Source organism: Phocoena phocoena, chromosome 1, assembly GCF_963924675.1.
Source record: "Phocoena phocoena chromosome 1, mPhoPho1.1, whole genome shotgun sequence".
In the NCBI taxonomy this organism is placed as follows: domain Eukaryota; kingdom Metazoa; phylum Chordata; class Mammalia; order Artiodactyla; family Phocoenidae; genus Phocoena; species Phocoena phocoena.
The window spans coordinates 5,789,384-5,810,334 of NC_089219.1; the positions used below are offsets into that span (position 1 = coordinate 5,789,384).

A 20,951-nucleotide genomic window follows, 5' to 3' on the forward strand; every position below is an offset into this window, starting at 1 on the left:
AATGAAGAAATCAAAGGAGAAATCAAAAACTACCTGAAGACAAATGACAATACAACATGACAAAGCCTATGGGATGCAGCAAAAACAATACTAAGAAGAAAGTTTATAGCAATCCAGGCCTACCTCAAGAAACAAGAAAAATATCAAACAGTCTAACTTTACACCCAAAGGAACTAGAAAAAGAAGAACAAACGAAGCCCAAAGTCAGTAGAAGGAAGGACATAAAGATCAGAGTCAGAAGAAATGAAATAGACACAAAATTGACAGACCTTTAGCTAGACTCACTAAGAAACAAAGGGATAAAGCTCTGATAAAGAAAACCAGAAGTGAAAGAGGAGAAATACGATACCATAGAAATACAGAGGATTAGAAGAGTATTGTGAACAGCTACATGCCAACTACCTGGACAACCTAGAAGAAAATGACAAATTCTTAGAATCATACAGCTTTCTAAGACTGAATCATGAAGAAATGGAAAATCTTGATAGATTGATTGTAGTAAAGAGAATGAAACACTAATCAAAGACATCCCAAAAAAACAGAAGTCAAGGACCAGACAACTTCACAGGTGAATTCTCCCAAACATTCAAAGAAAGCTTAATACCTATGCTTTTCAAAACTCTTCCAAAAAACTGAAGAGGCGGAAACACTTTCCAACTCATTTTACAAGGCCATCATTGCCTGGTGCCAAAACCGGACAAGGACAGCACACAAAAAAAGAAAATTACAGGCCAATATCTCTGATGAACCTAAATGTAAAAATCCTCAGAAAAGGTTAGCAAATACATTTAAAGGATCATACATCATGATCAAGTGGGATTTATTCCAGGGATGCAAGGATGGTTCAGCATCCACAGATCAGTCAGTGTGAAACACTGTGATTAACAGAAAGAAGGATAAAAATCAGATGGTCATCTCAAGAGATGCGGAAAAAACATTTGACAAGATTCAATATCTATTTATAATTTTTAAAAACTCTATAAAATGGGTATAGTAGGAACATACCTCAACATAGTAAAGACTATGTATGACAGACCCACAACTAACATCATACTCAGTGGTGAAAAGCTGAAAGCTATCCTTCTAAGATCAGGAAGAAGACAAGGATGCCAACTCTCACCACTCTTACTCAACGTAGTATTGGAAGTCCTAGGCAGAGCAGTTAGGCAAGAAAAAGAAACAGAAGGCATCCAAATTGTAAAAGAAGAAGGAAAACTAACACGATTTGCGGATTATATGATTTCATGTGTAGAAAACCCTAAAAGACTCCACAAAAAAAAAACTACTAGAAATAATAAATGAATATAATAAATTTGCAGGGTACAAAAACCTATTGTGTTTCTATACACTAAAAATGAACTAGCAGAAAGAGAAATTAAGAAAATCCCACAATCACAACAAAAAGAATAAAATATCTAGGAATGAATTTAACAAAAAGAGGTGAAAGACCTGTATACTGAAAAATATAAGAAATTGAAGAAGACGGAAATAAATGAAAAGATGTTCCATGCTCAAGGATTAGAAGAGATAACATTGTTAAAATGTACATACTACCTAAAGCAATCTACAGATTCAATACAATCCCTATCAAAATCCCAAGGGCATTTTTCACAGAAATAGAACAAAAAATTATAAAATGTATATGGAACCACAAAAGACCTCAAATAGCCAAAGTAATCCTGAGAAGAAAGAACAAAGCTGGAGGTATCACACTCCCTGAGTTCAAGCTGTATCACAAAACTATAGTAATCAAAACAGCATGGTATTGGCAGAAAAACAGATACATAGCTCAGTGGAACAGAATTGAGAGCCCAGAAATAAACCCACACATATATGGACAATTAATTTATGACATAGGAGCAAAGAACATACAATGGAGAAAGGATAATCTCTTAAGTAAATGCCATTGGGGAAACTGGACAGCTACATACAAAAAAAGGAAACTAGACCCCTGTCTCACAGCATGCACAAAAATTAACTCAAAATGAATTAAAGACTTGAATGTAAGACCCGAAACTAGATGAAAACATAGGCAGTACACTCTCTGACATCAGTCTTAGCAATATCTTTCTGCTAATATATCTCCTCAGTGGAAACAAAAGCTTCTGCACAGCAAAGAAAACCATTAACAAAATGAAAAGAAACCTACTGTATGCGAGAAGATATTTGCAAGTCATAAGGGGTTATTATCCAAAATATATAAAGAACTCATACAACTCAACAACAAAAAAACACAACCCGATTAAAAAACGGGCAGAGGAGCTGAATAGACATTTTTCCAAAGAAGACATGTAGTTGGCCAACAAGCACATGAAAGGATGTTTAACATCACTAATTATTAGGAACTGCAGTTCAAAACCACAAAGAGATTATCACCTCATATCCATTAGAATGGCTGTTATCAAAAAGGCAAGAAATAACAAGTATTGGTAAGGACGGGAAGAAAAGAAAACCTTCATACACTGTGGGTGGGAACGTAAATTGGTGTTGCTGCTATGGAAAACATATAGAGACTCCTCAAAAAATTAATAGAACTGCATATGATCCAGCTATTCCGCTTCTGGGTATTTAGCCAAAGAAAATGAAAACACTAATTCAAAAAGATATGTGCATCCCTCTGTTCATCACAGCATTAGTTACAGTAGTCAAGATATGGAAACAATGTAAGTGCCCATCAATGGATGAATGAATAAAGAAGTGATGTATATTAAACATTTTTTAAAATTTTAAAATACATCTATATACAGTACACACAATGGAGTACTATTAAGCCATAAAAAAGAGGAAACCTTGCCATTTGCAACAAGATGGATAGACTTCGAGGGTATTATGCTAGGTGAAATAAAGCAGAGGAGAAAGACAAATACTGTATGATTTCACTCGTGTAGAATATAAAAAACAAACAGACCGAAAAAATGAAGAAAAACACAAAAACAAATACTCTGTAGGTACAGAGAACAGAATAGTGGTTACCAGAGGGAAAGGGGGATGCTAAGTGGGTAAAGGAGGTCAAATGTATGGTAATGGAATCTACATTTTTGGTGATGAGCACGCTGTAGTGTATACAGAAGTAGAAATAACAATGTACACATGAAACTTAAAAATGTCATAAACCAATGCTACCTCGATAAAAAAAAAAAGATTTAAAAATAAATAAGTTGTAGAATTAGTTTCTTAATTCCTACACAAAAGCCTGCCGAGATTTTGATTGACATCATGTTGAATCTACTGACCAATGTGGGAGGAATTATTATCCTAACAGTATTGAGTCCTCTGATCCACGAGTGTGATCTGTTTCTTTATTTATGTAGGTCTTTAATTTTTCTCAGCAGTGTTTTGTAGTTTTCAGTGTACAGGTTACACTTACTTTGCTAAATTTATCACTAAGGATTTCGTAATTTTGATGCTATTGTAAATGGCATTTTAAATTTTCAATTTCCAATTGCTTGTTGTTAGCATATAGAAAGCCAATCAAATTTTGTGTTTCGCACTTGTATTCTCAAAACTTGCCGTAGTTTTACTTTTTCTTTTCTGATCTGTATACCTTAATTTATTTGTCTTTCCTTTTTGGACTGGCTAGGACCCCCAATACAGTACAGTAAGTCCCCTACATATGAACCTTCAAGTTGCGAATTTTCAAAGGTGGGAATGTGCGTTCCGTCAGCATCAGGCATGAGTGACATTGTAGCTTGCCCTCCGTCTCCTACTGCTGACGGCCCTTCAGCTCTGCCATCTCCCACCTCCTCTCCCTCCTTCAGTCAGTAGCTCTTCTTGCCTGTTCACTCGATGCCAGCCCCTGTATGCCAGCTGTTGTACTGGACTACTGTACTTTTCAAGGGACTGTACTGTAAGATTAAAAATGTTTTCTTTATTTTTTGTGTTTGTTTTTTATGCATTATTTGTGTGAAAAGTATTATAAACCTATTACAGCACAGTACTATATAGCCGATTTTGTTAGTTGGGTACCTCGCTAACTTTGTTGGACTTACAAACAAATTGGACTTAGGAACGTGCTTTCAGAACGGAACTCGTTCGTATGTAGGGGACTTACTGTATTGAATAGAAGTGGTTAGACAGACGTTCTTGCCTTGTTCATTGTCTTAGGGGGAAATCTGTCACAGTTTCAGTAAGTATGATGTTAAATGTAGGTTTTCCTTAAACGGCCTTCAGTAAGATTGAGGAAGTTCCTTTCTGCTGCAGATTTACAGAGATGCTTTTTCTGCATCTATTTTTTAAAATAAATGTATTTATTTGTTTATTTTTGGCTGCATTGGGTCTTCGTTGCTGCACGTGGCTTTCTTTAGTTGTGGTGAGCAGGGGCTACTCTTCGTTGCAGTGCGCGGGCTTCTCGTTGCGGTGGCTTCTCCTGTTGTGGAGCATGGGCTCTAGGCACGAGGGCTTCAGTAGTTGTGGCACGTGGGCTCAGTAGTTGTGACTCGCGGGCTTTAGAGCTCAGGCTCAGTAGTTGTGGCACACGGGCTTAGTTGCTCTGTGGCATGTGGCATCTTCCCAGATCAGGGCTCGAACCTGTGTCCCCTGCCTTGGCAGGTGAATTCTTAACCCCTGCCACCAGGGAAGCCCTTCTGCCTCTACTGAGATTAACCATATGGTTTTTCTCCCTTGTTCTGTTAATATGGTGAATTACATTAACTAATTTTCAAATATTAAATTAATCTTGTATTTGGTCATGCTATTTTATCCTTTTTATATATTACCGGATTCTATATCCTAATATTTTAAGGATTCTTGCACCTATTATGAGAAATATTGGTCCATTGTTTTCTTTTCTTATGATGTCTTTATCTGGTTTTGGTATCAGGATAATACTGGCCTAACAAAAGAAATGAGTTGGGCACTGTTCCCTCCTCTTCTATTTTCTGGAAGAGTTTGTATTGAATTGATATTATATCTTCCTTAGTATGGTTGGTAGAATTCACCAGTGAAGCTATCTGGGCCTGAAGTTTTCTTTATGAAAGGGTTTTTAAAAACAAATTTGATTTTTTTTAATAGACATGGTTAATAGACTCAGGTTATCTATTTCTTCCAAAGAATGATCTTTGGTAATTTGTATCATTCAAGATGATACAAATCCATTGTCCATTTCATCTAAGTTGTTGGCATAAAGTTATTTATAATAGTCCCTATCCTTTTAATGTCTTTAGAATTTATACTAATGTCTCCTCTCTATTTGCTGATATTATTACTTTTTCCTTATCATTCTGGCTCTATGTTTACCACTTTTATTAACTTTTCAAGGAAGCAATTTTTGATCTCATTGGGTTTATTTGCTATTTTTTTTTTGGTCTTGTATTTTATTGGCTTCTGCTCTAATCTTTATTATTTCATGTGTTTACTTTGGATTTTATTCACTCTTTTTCTAATTTCTTAAGGTGGAAACTTAGAGCATTGATTTGAGACCCTTTTTTCCCCACCTAATATAAACATTTAGGGTCTTATATTTCCCTCTAAGCACAGCTTTAGCTGCATCCCTCAAATTTTTGTATGAGTGTTTTTGTTTTCATTCAGTCCAAAATATTTTATAATTTCCCTTATGTTTTCTTCTTTGACCATGGGTTATTAGATGTGTATTTATTTCCTAATATTTGGGGATTTTCCAGGTATTTTATTGGTTTCTAACTTAATTGCAGTCAGACAACATTCTTTGTATTTTTTTTTAATTTACTGAGGCTTGTTTAATAGTCTAGAATTTGTTCTGTTTTGATAAATGTTTCATATGCACTTGGAAAGAATGTGTGTTCTGCAGTTGTTGAGTAGCATCTTCTGTAAATGTAAATTTGGTCAAGTTGGCTGATAATGTTGATTCAGCCTTCTACATCCTAACTGATTTTCTATCTACTTGTTTTCTCATTTATTAAGATAGGGCTGTTAACACGTCCACCTATAATTGTGAATTTGTCTATTTTTTTCTTGCTGTTCAATCAGATTTTGCTTCATGTATTTTGAAACTCTTTTATTAGTTGCATACACATTTAAGATTATGTGCTTTAGATGAATTGGTTTCTCTATTATGAAATGTACCTTTCTTGATGTCCACTTTGTCTGATATCAATGTAGCTCCTCCAGCTTTATTTTGATAGTGTTTACATGGCATATTTTTTTCCATCTTTTTACTTTTATCTGTGTCTTTATATTTAAAGTTGATTTCTGGTAACCAGTGTATGGTTGGGTATTGCTTCTTTATCTATGTGACAGTCTCTGACTTTTAATTGGAGTACTTAGACCATTTACATTTAATATGATTATTGATATTATCAGGTTTAAATTAAATCTTCCATCTTGCTACTTGTTTTATGTTTGTCTCATTTGCTCTTTCTTCCTTTTTTCTCTTCCCCTCCTCCTTTTGGGTTAATTGTGTATTTTTAATGATTCCGTTTTCTATCCATTATTGGCCTCCCAGCTATTCTTTTTTTTTTCCTTTTTTTTTTTTTAGTCATTGCTCTAGGATTTACACATGCATCTTTTACTTATCCCAGTTTACCTTCACATATTATGCCTATTCTGTCACTTTATGTCTAAGAACCTTAAAACAGAGTACTTCCATTTTCCCTCTTTTGTGCCATTTCTGTCATACACTTTACTTCAGCATGTATTATAAACCCCACAATAGAAGTTTTACTGTTTTTGCCTTAAACAATTACCTTTTAATGAGATTTTTCTAATGAGGAAAAATGTCTTTTATGTTTACCCATACCCTTTTTTAAAAAATTAGAGAGGTACTTTGTTTTGTTTTGTTTTAATTGTTCCAAAGTCAATGAGAAGGACCTTGAAGGGTCACATGCAAGATAGGAAAGGAATGATCCATGAGGCTCCATAACAGCCATAAAGCGATGGGCCTTGGGATGGATGGATGGCTTCTCTATCGTAACAGGAGGGCAGTGAGGAGAGAATGTAGATACGAGTAAGTTTATGTTTGGTATCAGGATGATGAATTTTCTTTCCAGTGGCTTCCTTTTTTTTTCTTAAAAAATAGGTGAGAGTGAGGGAGGAAATAGAGGAGTAGAAGATAATCCTGCTGGGGATAGACTAGCGTGCTGACCACAGAACTGTACCAGGATTACGGGCTTTGTGATGGCCCTCTGGTGGTGATGAATTTACTGTAGAACCAGTGCACCCTGTTATACGTGACTTCCTCTATGCCTTTGGCTACTTGGGCTTAGATAAGAACAGAATTGATAAGTGGCTTTATCAGAGTTACATTTTGATAGTTGTGGAAAATTAAAGGGAAAAAGAAGTCTCAGGTATTGCAGAGTGCTACTGAATGAATGATGGGCTTTGGGCTCTAAGCGGAATGGCTAAGGCGCTGTTCCAAATTTGTAGTTGGAACAGTAGAACAAGCAAACAAGAAATTGAAGCTGAGAGGTTGGTGATTTTGGAGACGAAGCTGGAGATGGAGCAGTTGTGGGTGATGAGAACAAACAAGGAATGGCCTTGGGAGGAGGCTAGTTCAGGAAGACTGAGAAGGAGATCTTGGGAAGATCGAGGAACTGGAAGGCTGAGGTGACCTGGGATGGTGGCTGCGCTGGGTGGTGAAGGACCCTACCAGCTAGTTGCCAAAGTCTTTGAAGAATGAGGGCCAGTTTGGCAAATCAGCCCCTGACAGGTATTTTCAAATTCTTTTGTTGTTGATTTTTGATAGGAAGCCGTGGCAGCAGTATAAACTTTGCCACTAGTGATTATTCTTCTGAAATCTTTCAAAATGGGCAGCAATCTCAGGATGTACAGAAAAAAGAAACATTTCCCAACTTAGCTGAAGAGTCCGTCTGGAGAATGATAGAACAAACCCCTGAGTGCATTCTGATGACGTATCAGGTGCCTGAGAGGTAAGAAAGCATGTTAGAAGACCCACCTTTATATAAGTGTTTTATGGTTTCTTAAGTGTGTTTTTTAATACGAAGTGATGTTTAATGTTTTTATACATATCCTTAGAGAAATGTATTTTCAAATTCATTCATTTGAAGTCAAAAGACAAATGATTTCTTAAAACAATGGTTGTAGTGATAGTGACAATATAAATATGTTATGTGTCCTGAGACAAGAAAACAGAGAGGCAGTGCTTTCCAAGACAGCCCACAGGTACGAGAATGTTTTTTAGAGCCTGGACTTTTTTCTCTCATTCTAAAAGAAGAGAAGACCTAAAGGAAATCTGTTTCTTCCATATGACTCATTAAAACACTATACAGGTATTTTCCATCAAGAGAAAGAGGCCTAGCTTTACCAATCTGACAAAGAAATGAGTCAGTTGTTATATTTTTGATGTGTACGTCACATGCTAACAAGAAATATAAAGTAGATTACAAAGTAAAAAGAAGTGCTGTTCTTAGATCACAAGATAAAGACCCTCTCCCTTATTTAGGACTGTGAAGGTTTTGTTTGTTTGTTCGTTCGTTTGTTTTCAGGGTTAAAGAAATTGTACTGAAAGAAGACCTAGAACACCTGGAAAGCGTGAGGCGGCGACAGCCGCAGTTTTCTCACGGACAAAGGGAGGAGCTGGCCAGTGTGCGTTCCTGGATTCAGAGCCAGACGATCCCTCAGGAAATAGACGTCCAGGTAAGCCCAGTAATAACAGCTGTCATGTGTTGCTGTTTCTCTGCCAGGCAGTGTTCTGGGCGCTTAGTGTACAGTCATCCCTCGTTTTCTGCAGGGGACTAGTTCCAGGACCCCCTGGGGTACCAAAATCTGCGGATGCTCAAGTCCCTCATGTAAAATGGTGTAGTATTTGCATGTAGCCTATGCATGGCCTCCCGTATACCTTAAATCATCTCCAGATTACTTATAATACCTAATACAATGTAAATGCTATTTAAACAGTTGTAAATTCAGCGTACGTTCTATGTAAATAGTTGCTGGTGCACTGCAAATTTAAGTTTTGCTTTTTGGAACTTTCTGGAATTTTTTTCCCCAAATATTTTCGATCTATGGTTGGTTGAGTCTGTGGATGTGGAACCAACAGAGAGGGCCAACTGTGCATTGCATGATCCCGCTGAAAATCTTAATCTTCACAATTGCTTCTGTGGTAGGTGTTATTATCCCTGCTTTACCAATAACAACAAAGTGATGTATACAGCTACTCAATAATTTGTACCCTCAGCCCTCTATATCCACGGTTCAAATTTCAATCTGTAGTTGGTTGAATCCAAGGATGCGGAACCCTCGAGTGCAGAGGGCTGACTGTACCAAGTCATTTATATAAGGACTTGAACATCCATAGATTTTTGTATCCTCAGGGGGTTCAGGAACCAAGCCCTCTGCACAAACTGAAGGACAACTGTGTAAGGGCTCAGTTCTTCAGATTTTGAATACAGGTCTTTCTGGCTCCAAGTGTTTTTTTTCTTCCACCAGTTGGAATGTTACGGGGCAGTTAGGAGTAAAGACACCTGCTTTCATATTTGATTGACTGGGGAGGAGAGTATAAGATTTGCATGTCAAATATGAGTGTATGTTTGAAAAGAGTTGAATCTCAAGATGTAAGATTCACACCAGAGGATTTAGGATTTAGGATTTAGGATTCATGCCGAGCAGGCATTTCTGTGGGAAGAGTATATGAAGAACGAGCCCCAAAACAATTTAAGCAAAAGTATTTAAACAGTTGCTGTCATTTCCCTTCTAATAATAAGGGATGAATGATAATGGATAGTCTTAGATGTGAATAAGTGGGAGAATGAGACACAGGTTGCTTGGCCGGCATCTCACTGGTTTAAACACTTTTCAGGTGACTTCACATCAAATAACCTGCCTGCTCTTGTTCCTTTCTGGAGGGCTGTGTCACTTGGAAAACAGAGACTCGGCCGGTGATGCTGCAGAATCCTGTGGTCTGGATCCAGCAGAAGCAGCAGTTGAGTGACTCTGAAGATGCACCTGTGCTCCCTCTCCAGGCCTGTGGGACAGCTAGACCTCCTTGTGATTCTCCATAAACCCCTGGGTCTTAAATGACCATGAAGTTATCATTGAATATTAAGCTTTTTCCTTCCTGAGTTTTTAACAGACATCATTTTCCTGAAGCAGACATTGTATATAGACTCTTTTCCTTGTCTTTTTCCCCAATGTATTTAAACTGTCAAATAGACTCTTTTTCTAGTTTAGCTGTCCTCTAATGAGATTGGATGACCTCTAAAGAGGTATGTGTATAGTCAAACTTTATTTCAGATGTCACCCCAAATAAATTACAGTTAGAAGTATAGCTAGAGGACTTCCCTGGTGGTGCAGTGGTTAAGAATCTGCCTGCCAATGCAGGGGACACGGGTTCGATCCCTGGTCTGGGAAGATCCCACATGCCGCAGAGCAGCTAAGCCCATGCGCCACAACTACTGAGCCTGCGCTCTAGAGCCCGTGAGCCACAACTACTGAGCCCATGCACCACAACTATTGAAGCCCACGCACCTAGAACCCGTGCTCTGCAACAAGAGAAGCCACCGCAATGAGAAGCCCGCGCACCACAACGAAGAGTAGCCCCTGCTCGCCACAACTAGAGAAAGCCCGCGTGCAGCAACGAAGACCCAACACAGCCAAAAATAAAATAAATTAAATTTATTTAAAAAAACCAAAGTATAGCTAGAAAGAGCCCCAAACCTCAGCCTCATTGATTTTGTTCTGTTGTTACATGAATCATTTCCCCCTGTTAGAGACTTCAAGAAATCCCCGCTATGGGCCATGTACCTTTCCTAACAGTGTCCATAAGTACAGTGCCCTCACCTGGTCTTTGCACGGTGACACATCCCTCCACAGTTAGGGTCTGACATTCCAGTTTTCTCACAACGCAACACAGATCACTTCAGCATTGACCAGTATGAAAATGTATTGTCCATTGGTGTACCGGAAATTCCTAGCTTTTGGAGTTGAATTTTGACCTTCATTTTTGTAGGCGCTTTTCCTTTTGATTTTCTACCTTCCACTGAAATTCTCAAAGTCTTAGTTAAAAATGGATCAGCTTAACAGTGAGCTTATTCTTTGCAGGGTTTAAATTAGCTTTTGCACGTGTAATGTTAAAACAAAAGAGCTTCTAGCTCCACCAGCTTCTGACTCTTCGAAATTTTTAAATAATGGTTGCAAAAAGTTTTTAAAGTCATGTAAGAGTTAATGTTGTTCTTCTATGCATATGTGTTTAAATGTTGTCTTATCAAAACTAACAGTTAACTCTTTCTTTCCAACCAATTTACACAAAAGAATGTCTCTCAATCCCTGCCAGAGGTCTGATTGGCACTGCCTTCTTTTTGTCCTTAAATAGGGGTAAGTGTTGACCTTAAATAGGGGTAAGGGGCCTACGGGAGGTCCCTAGCCAAGAGGGTTGCAGAATCTGCCACAAATGAGGGCTTCCTGGGCCTGCTGAAGTTGTGTCTTTTAAGAAGTGAGTGAGTTGTTTACATGATAAGTGAGCCCCCTCTTCTTAGAGAAGTGATGTTTCCTTCTCAAACTTGGAATGATGTGTAGTTCACACCCATGTAGATCAGAAGCAGGAACAGAAGAAAATGAAGGCTGGAATAACCTTTTCTCTTTTATATAACATGCAACAAACTAACTTACTTTTCTTTTGTTGTTGTTTATTTTTGTTGTTTTTTTTTGTTTTAGGAAAACACTTCTTCCTTTCAAGTTTTATAGTTTTTTATAAAATGCATCCTGATCACAATTTTGAGAATCACCCTTTCTATCTGCAATGCTGCTGGACTCTGATTTTCAAGCCTCGTAGCTTAGATTTACTTTCTAAAGTGGAACAGACAGCTCTCGAATCTGCAGGGGATTGGTTCCAGGACCCCCTCACAGATGCTAAAATCCATGGATGCTCAAGCCACTTCTATAACACGGTGGTACAGTCAGCCCTCTGTACCCGCGGATCCACACCCAGGATTCTACACCCCTCCCCGATTCTCCCCACCAGGAATACGGGGGGCCAACTCTAGCTTCCTAGAAGGTAAATCTTTCTTCAGGTGTCAGAACCATTTTCAAATGATGCCCATGACATTTCCTGGAATTTTCTCACTTTAAGCTGTTCCATGCCCATATTCCTGCTCCATCTCGATTGTTAAATGATCTCTGAAGCCCTTGTTGTGTTGGTCCAGTTGTGTGGTATTTTTGCCCTTGGTGAAAAATCAAATTTTAAAAAATGAACCAGCCTGGATATTGTCCATCAGTAGAATCGCCGTGACCTTCTGTAGTGATAACCTTTTTAATTTGTTTAAATCAAAAATGACATGGAGCAATCAGAGGACTGTTCTGCATTTGTGAACATGTTTTTTAAACCTGACCTTCTCTAATATAAGCCCTCTTTTCGATTCTTTCTGGACGTTTGTTTTATCGACATTTGCTTATTTCTTTGCCTTACTACACGTTTAGGGTCAATTTAAAATTGGTGCTTGTTGTAAGCAGATCTATACAACCATTTGTAGTTTTGATACTTTGATAAGTCGCCGAATTATCACGTTTGGAGTTTGGACCATGATGCTTCTGCTGCTGAGGGTGAGCAGACAAGGTTCAGCAGAGCGGCTGCCGCCCCCCGGGGGGGCTCCCCCCAAGTTTAAACAGTTCAAGTTTATTGACTTTTTGTATCGATAACTATAGAAATTGGTAATAAAAATGTATACTATAGGCTTCAGTGTTTACAGAAATGTTACCAAAAAGCTGTATTTTCTTGGATGAGAGGTCAGGATTTAGGAACAACAGAATGCTGTGCGAACGGAATCGTTTTACAATTGAGTGCAACTTCATCATAACTCACAAGGTAAATTTAATCCAAATAGAAATTTTCTTTTAACTGAGTTTATAATTAACTGTGAATTTACTTGTTTTTAATGGTTATTAATATTTTAATCGGGTATCCTTGTTAAGCAAAAACAGTAAACGGTATACATGTAAAACTTGAGAAATTTCTTGCAGTACATCAACAAACGTTTGCCCTGAATGTGTATTTTATATCATTGAGGAACATCTGCTGACATTGAGAGACACTGCAGGGTGCTCACGTTAGGGTCACTCTGTGTCTGGGTCTCTGTCATCTCTGCGTTCAAGGTCCTGCTCGGTGACAACACAGCATTTAGTCCTCACTTAAGCACTGGGAGGAGCTTATTGGGTTCTGAGCAAATGTACATGTTTTTTACTACCAATTTTTTTATTTTTGACTGTGTTGAGTCTTTGTTTCTCTAGTTGCGGTGAGTGGGGGCTACTCTTCGTTGCGGTGCACAGGCTTCTCATTGCAGTGGCTTCTCTTGTAGCGGATTGTGGGCTCTGGGCATGCAGCTTCAGTAGTTGTGGCTCGCGGGCTCTAGAGCACAGGCTCGGTAGTTGTGGCTTGCGGGCTCTAGAGCGCAGGCTCAGTAGTTGTGGCGCACGGGCTTAGTTGCTCCGCGGCATGTGGGATCTTCCCAGACCAGGGCTCGAACCCATGTCCCCTGCGTTGGCAGGTGGATTCTTAACCACTGCGCCACAAGGGAAGTCCCTTTAATACTAATTTTAATGCCTCGTTTGCAAAATTTAGTTATCAAGATTACTCTTTCAGATTCTGTAGAGTGAACCTGTGTTTCACAAAGTCTGACTGTGGAACTGGCAGCAACAGAATCTTGGAATTAAAATATGAATCGGGATCCTGAAGCCAACAGGACTTGCTAAATGTTACACCTGTCGTTTAAAACAACAGCAAGCCAAGAAGGGAGGAGAGCTCAGTGTAGACGGGACGTGTACTCCTCCCACAGGGACCGTTCCGGTACCTCCCATGAATGATCTCATTTAATACAACCACGAAATGAGCAGCGTCGCTGCCCTCATTTTCCAGAGAAGGACACGGGGGTGGAGAGCGCTGGATGGCCTGGCTGGGGGCTCACAGCTGGGTGGGAGCAATGACTTGACGCCAGAGCCCCGGCTGTAAGAGCAGCTGCCTAGTATCACAAAGCGGGAGGGATTTGGGATTCTACGGCGATGGAATCCACCCTAAGCTCTTGCTGGTGTCATAAACGTACCGGCACTCGTGCGGCCAGAGTCCTGTGTTAGGGAACTGGATTCAGTTGAATTTCAGCAGCGAGCGATGCCACAGCATCCTCACGGCCACACGTCAGCATGTTCCTGAGATGACGCATCCATCCTTCAAGCTAGAAACAACTTGCCTACAGATTGGTTCTTGATGTCTTAGACAAGGAAACGGAAGGTTTATCAGACCTGCGCTCTAAAGAGATTTTGGATCGTTGTTGACAAGATCAATACCGATTATGTGGCTGTTTGGTGCAGACCTGACCCTTCATTCCTCCTGAGTTGGGGGTGTGATTGGCTACAGAGCCGAGAAGGGGAGCCTGGTGTTCCCATGAGAAGTGCTGTCCCGCGGGCATGGGCCGTACTGGGAGCTGCGTGGAGCTCGCGGGTCTCAGCTCCATACTCTCTATACATAGATAAGCTACGATGGTATAGATGTATTAAGAGGATAAGTTAGTATGTGCACACACGCACATGCTGTTTAAAAATTAACAAACCAGGCTATATTTCCATTCCACAATCTTAAATCCCACCTCAAGTTTCTTCTCTAAGAAACAGATGAAGTTATTTTTCTAGTACTGTGCTCCTTGAGCTCACAGAAACTGACATCAAACAAGCTTCAGTGTTAAGAGATTAAAGTTTTCAAGTGTTCAGTACTTAGGTTAACTAAGGGAGAGGGGATCGGAGTGTGTGGACGCCCTCCTTCAAAAACAGAGGAGAATTCAGACTGTTCCCAGCCCTCATCTTTAGGCATCCTTCACTTTGGACGCTTTTCCAAGCTAAGATACTGATTTTTTTTTTTTAAGTAATAACTCACGTTATTTTTAAGGGTTGAGAGGACATCATCACTAAGATAATGTAGGTTAAATGATATGTAGTTTTACTGTTTTAACTAAAATTTACTTTTATGATTTTTTTCTTCTTAGTATTTGCTTTTCATTTATTTGTTTACTTTTAAACTTTTAGATAATTCTTTAAAGATAAATTGATGGATAGATTTTCAGGATATCTTTATAAGTAAAAGAAACACTCATGATATTTGTAAAACATAGAGGATTTATTTTCCAAATAATAATGAACAGGGTATAGCTTGCCTAGTTTTTCATCTCTACTGCTTTCAAATCAAGCGTTTTTTATTTACTTTTTCTAAGGCGGTTGGTTTTGAGTTGCCTAGTAGATGCTCATGTCACTTCAGACACAGTATTTCCAGAAGCACTCAGAGGGAGTTCCACGTTTCTTGTGTGGCTTCCTGATTCTGGCTAAAAGGTGACTCAGTAAGATGTTAGGATCTTGTCCTGAAAAAGCCTGAAATTAAAACAATCCAAATAAAAAACAGGTTATCAATGAATCGAGTCCTACACACACTAATAGGAGCCTTAGTTCCTTTAAAAAGTGTTTTCTTGCTGTTTTATTGGATAGGATTGTGGTGATCGCCCAGCGTGTAGGTTCTGGAAGGTCTCCTTGTGCCCTACCTGTGGTGCATCCAGTCTGTTTAGCCCTGTGATGGCCGTGAATTTTCCTAAACCCTCACTGGCCTATTTCTGTTTAAATCTGTCCGTGACGTGTTCTGTCCATTTACTGTCTTCTCTGTAAAGGAGGCCTTTTATTTGCCTTGAAATTAACTTCTTTAAGCATGGACCCTTACTTTTTTTTTTTTCTGGGATTTCATGAGCACGTACTAATCACCTTTGTGATTTTAGAGTCTTTCATCATAACCCTTCTATTCGGAACAATATAAACATCTGAATGATAACGTTGAATGTAGAAGCCATCCCCGTCCCCTTCTGGATGGTTTACCTGCCCTGGGGCCTCAGGTGATGTATGCCATCTTCAGAATTGAGGGATTCCAGAGTATATTTTTATAAGGATGGTAATGGGTGTTACACCAAAAAAAGGTGTCTCCAGTCAAAATATTTGGGAAATGCTTGGTTAAAATTAAATACGCTTATCTCATTTCCTGGAGGCTTTAACATGCTAATAATGTACATAAAGATATTACCAGGACGGGAGAGGGGCCAGAACCCAGGGCATCACTGTAGGCTGGCTCGTGGGACTGGTATACCTGGAAAGCCCTTTAGGAGACACTAATGTAGAGTTTGAGGGGTTGATAATGATGAAATACAGATTTTTCTTTTAGTGTTTAAGGTCCTCCATTAACTGTGCACCATTTCTAACCATTTAATATTGTCGTTCATCAGTCCCAATCACAGTCTGTCTTCTGCACCCAAAACGATTTCTTTCACATTCTGCTCTATCACACATATGACATCTCAGGGTTTTGACCGTGTCTTTCTTCTATTTAGACATCATCTGGCAGTGCTTGTCATACTTTATTTAACGTGCGTAAGAATCACCTGGGGAATCTTGGTGAGATGCAGCTTTTGATTCAGTGGGTGCTGGGGGGTGGGGGCTGAGAGCCTGCATTTCTCACAAGCTTCCACATGACACCAGTACTGCTGGCCCTCGGACCACGCGAAGATGATCAATGACACAGCACAAGTGGATGACAAACTTGAGGGCATCTTAAGCTCATTACAATAATTTATCCAAAATGGACACTGGATAAGTTCTTGTTGCGTCCACATTTATATGGATCAAACTTTGGAACATGCTTTGAAGTAATACTGACTGACCAGTTATTCTAAGGTGTGATTTCTACCGAAAATGCTCGACTGGTTCATGAATTGAGGCTCCTCCAAAGTCACGGCATAGCATGCTCACTTTTGTAACGTGATTCTCATGGTGGAGCTACTTACCTTTCTCACACTTCGTCTTGGGTAAAAAATGTTGGTACCGAGATCTGGAAAACAGTATTTTGAAACCATTCGTCATCAGATCTATTATTTCCATTTTACACTTGTCTTATTTAAAACGCACAAAATAGAATATTCCTAAATCACGTCTAGTTTCTGATTTTCCTTTTTTTCACGCCACGGTGATATTTACCTGAAGGAAGATAGGCAGGCACCTGGTTCTTTCCCGCTTCCGGAATTCACAAAGGGCACTGCATTTTCCTGAGTTAGCAGTTCAGTAGTTTATCAAAAATATTTTATAACAAGTGAAATTCTTTCTACTAAACAAGGTCTATTAAAAGACCCCATTTTGTTTCCAGAACGTCCTGAGCATTTCTATCAGTGCTGGGAGGAATACCGTGACAGAGAAAGTGGTGAAAGCTGCCATGTCATGGATTACTTTGTGTGCCACTGTGCTGGACATTTTACCTGCATTTTCTCATTGACTGAACTTCACAGTAACCCCATGAGATGGGCATTGTTATCATTCCGTTTACTGGTTTAAGAAACTGAGGTACAGGTAGATTAAGTAATCGGCTTAAGACTTGAGTAAGTGGGAAACCAGGATTGTAAATTTCACTTATTGAAAACTGGGATAATGCCCTCCTTCCCCCCAAAATAAAAGTCCATACAGAGAACAGATATACTGAGGGGCCAAACAGAGAAGGATGCTTGGAAGGAGTTGCTGAGAAAAAGAAAACAGAAGATGTCAGAGGAAGTCTTTATGCCCGGAGGGGAGAGCGTTGGGTAACTAACTCATTTTATATAGCTGATCTTTATAGTCCAAAATAGGATTTTACCTCATCTGATTCATGAGCACAGGGAGTAAATTCAGTGGCAAAAAAAATCAGACAGGCTGGGGGTTTCCCCGGTGGCGCAGCGGTTGGGAGTCCGCCTGCCGATGCAGGGGACGCGGGTTCGTGCCCCGGTCTGGGAAGATCCCACATGCCGCGGAGCGGCTGGGCCCATGAGCCATGGCCGCTGAGCCTGCGCGTCCGGAGCCTGTGCTCCGCAACGGGCGAGGCCACAGCAGTGAGAGGCCCGCGTACCGCAAAAAAATAAAACCAAATAAAATCAGGCTGTAAACACAATCATTTTACCTGCTTTCCTAAGACCATCTCCTGTCTCTGCACCTGACATCTCTGGCAGCATCTGCAGAAGGGAAGCTCTTTCCAGCTCATCCAGAGTTGATTCGACATCTTCAGGTGCTACACAGAGTAGAAATAGATATTAGCAACTCAGCTGATTCTTCAATCACTTCTGCTCCTATTGCCTTTTCGGGGGTACCAGGGACAAGGAGATAACACTAGAAAAACTTCAAATGCTAAATTCCGGGTTTGTCGCCAGTAGTATTTTAACCAAGAAGTAGAAATGCTACAGTCCAGTTCACAAGCCAGCAGAACAGGAAATCAAGCGTGTGACTCTCATTCTGATTCCTCCTGCCTGTGTGGCCTTGCCAGGCCGCTCACTGCCTTGAATAAGAGGGTAGGGCTGAGCCACAGGGTCAGTGAAAAAGCACTTCCACTTACAAAGTGATTCTTCCTCATTTCTATTTACCTACTGCTGCCTTTTGCCTTTTGCTTTTAGACATATGGGTGGCGAAATTGGAGTGAAAGGAAAAATGAAGGAGTGGTTTTCTAAAAGACGGGATTGTTAAGGTTCTTCCTGTAAAGCAAATAGGATGGCATCACCTCTTATCTGCCTGGCCTCCAAGATTTAGGCACAATTGTCAGGAAAGAGTCAGCTTTAAAATACTCTTTAAAGAAGTCGATAGCAACAATTTCAGGGTGAAATTTGGTCAGCTTAGTGGCATAGAAGATGCATGGTAAGTGTGTGCAAGGTGTGTGGGAAGTGAGTGTGAGGTCTGGTGAGCGGACTCTGGACCCTGGCAGAGCAATCTTGGCCAGGTGCTGCAGTGGGGAGATCGGAGCTTCTGGGGAGTCCTGTACTATCCACTTGCTTCACTAAGGCTTCCAAATCCTCAGCTACAACCTTGATTGGAAAACAAAGAGCAAGCCGTTGTGAAGGCTTCTGGGCACATTCACAGTACTTCTGAAGAATATTAATGAGAAATCTATAAAATTTGGCCACACATCAATGTTTATGTGATGAAGGATCATTTATGGAGAAACAAGTAAGTGGGAAAAAATTTCAGGTAAAAACGCTAATGTAAGCTGCCACTTGTTAAGAATTTAAGTGAGGGGCTTCCCTGGTGGCGCAGTGGTTGAGAGTCCGCCTGCCGATGCAGGGGACACGGGTTCGTGCCCCGGTCCGGGAAGATCCCACATGCCGCTGAGTGGCTGGGCCCGTGAGCCATGGCCGCTGAGCCTGCGCGTCCGGAGCCTGTGCTCCGCAACGGGAGAGGCCGCAGCAGTGAGAGGCCCGCATACCGCAAAAAAAAAAATTTAAGTGAGATACTATACTCATCTAAGTTTGGAAAAATCATAATCATGATATGTAATTTTTTGAGGATGACAGTAATATCTGAATGTTCCTTCTTGGTTTCATCTTATGCTTTTCACTGTTCTTTATTTTAAATAGCAGAGATTCAATAAAAATGCCCGATTTAGCCATTAAGATGACTGCCACTTACGAGTTCAGTGACTGTGGAAGTTGACTGATAGTGCATGAATTAGAGCTTGACAATTATCAGAAAGCTGCTTGAGAGAAACTTTAGAGAGTAGAAATTATAAAATCAATGGCTTAGAAGAGATTTTTTCCTTTATTAAAAAAAAATGTCTAAAGTACCACAATTAAAGACAAGTTAAAATGCTTATTAACCTAGTACCCAAGCACCAACCTTTTCGTTTCTTAAACTAAATTAAGAGCTGACAGCACAGTAAGTATCTGCTTGACTGATACACTTTAAGAGAATTCAACTCAGAATTGAACTGAATGAAACGTGAATCAAAAGGAAAACATAAATGTACTTGGAAATCTGTGTCATCCCTAGCCCCAGCTAGTCACTTCTTTATTTTTTAATAAACATTTTTGTTTCATATAACATGTGTCAGATGATTACTTTTTAGCTTAAAATAAGATACAATAAAAATATTTTACCCTATAATTGGAACAACCAATTCTGCATTCATCCAGTTCATTTAAAATAGAAACGAAAAGCAATGATGTTTTAAATTTAGTGCCATTTTCAAAATTGAAAAAAAAAAAAGAAACAGCTGATCAAAATAACTTAGAAATATAGAAGTGACATTAAATAAGCAATGTTACCCTTCTACTTTTACATTTTAGGAAGGAAAAAAAAACCGTATCCATTACTGACTCTGAGATGTGTTGTAAGGACCCTCAGAATTCTTTTCATAGCTGGGACTATTAATTTCACAAGACTCCTTTAAGAAAGAATATTCATTCTTATCTCTAACATTGCATTTAAGACCCTTGAAGACTCTTTCAAGACTGACATAAGGGAAAGAAATCATTTTACCTGAGAGCTGCAGGGGCTCTTCCCTGGAGTCAAGGACAGGAAGAGACCAGAGAGGATTTAAGCATCCTATGAAAAGCAAACAGCAGGAGACCAGCTTATACATGATTGGCAGGAGACCGAAGTCTTCCTTCTCAGCTTCTGTTTGTCAGAACTCTCAACTTGCTTCTTCTCGGGGATATAGCTCAGTGGTAGAGCATTTGCCTGCAACTTGTTCCTTCTCATTCTGTGATCAGCGATTATATATATTATCCTATGACCTCATATCATCCCCTACAAAAAAAAAATAAATAAATTTATTGGCTGTGAAGGCGGAAAGACAATCACTTTGCATTGATGTAATTTTTCAAAGTAGCAACTCATAGACAATAAATTTACTGTCTTGTTGCCTAGTGTACAAAATAGGTATTAAATAAAGAACAGTTACGTTTATAAATCTGGCAAAAGGAGTAACTGAGAGCAATAAATCATGAGTTAAAGAAAGGATAAGACATGAGTTGGAGTGGCCAAGGCAGAGACATGGATTTATGAGTCCTACCCAGCAGAAGTATTGTGGAGCATGGCAAGAAATGTGTTGCTTTCCTTTTTTTTAATCTTTTGTGGATGAATAGATGAATTGTCATATTGTTTTCGGGGCTGCCATGCCTGAAGAATGACAGTGTGTGGAATAAAACTCAAAACCAGTTATTTGTTTTTAAAAAGTGAAGATAAGTTAAATGCATAGCGAACATTCAGGCTCGAGGCAAGTTGTG

General features: G+C 39.5%; 2 protein-coding genes across 2 annotated transcripts in view; one reads left to right on the forward strand and one right to left on the reverse strand.

Annotated features, from left to right (window-relative positions):
* PER3 (period circadian regulator 3) overlaps positions 1-9,862 on the forward strand; it is a 60,683-nt gene extending 50,821 nt beyond the window's left edge. The window contains 4 exon segments of the mRNA XM_065891372.1: positions 7,658-7,841; positions 8,418-8,568; positions 9,777-9,786; positions 9,789-9,862. Coding sequence (XP_065747444.1) covers positions 7,658-7,841; positions 8,418-8,568; positions 9,777-9,786; positions 9,789-9,862 — 419 coding nt within the window.
* Positions 9,863-15,159: 5,297 nt separating this feature from the next.
* UTS2 (urotensin 2) lies at positions 15,160-20,305 on the reverse strand. Its single transcript, XM_065894254.1, has 4 exons — positions 20,203-20,305; positions 17,861-17,968; positions 16,727-16,768; positions 15,160-15,281 (listed from the first exon to the last, which is right to left on the reverse strand). Exons 1-4 carry the CDS (start codon positions 20,303-20,305, stop codon positions 15,160-15,162), a joined length of 375 nt encoding a protein of 124 aa, XP_065750326.1.
* Between the last annotated feature and the right edge of the window lie 646 nt (positions 20,306-20,951).

Bases quoted from the DNA above. Each gene is read 5' to 3' on its own strand.
- UTS2 (XM_065894254.1), bottom strand. From the start codon at position 20,305: ATGTATAAGCTGGTCTCCTGCTGTTTGCTTTTCATAGGATGCTTAAAT. The intron at 16,769-17,860 runs GTAAAATGATTG...ACTGTTTTCCAG, and splicing joins AGATGGTCTTAGGAAAGCAG to ATCTCGGTACCAACATTTTT. The intron at 15,282-16,726 runs AGGTAAGTAGCT...TTGGATTGTTTT, and splicing joins CCCAAGACGAAGTGTGAGAA to AATTTCAGGCTTTTTCAGGA.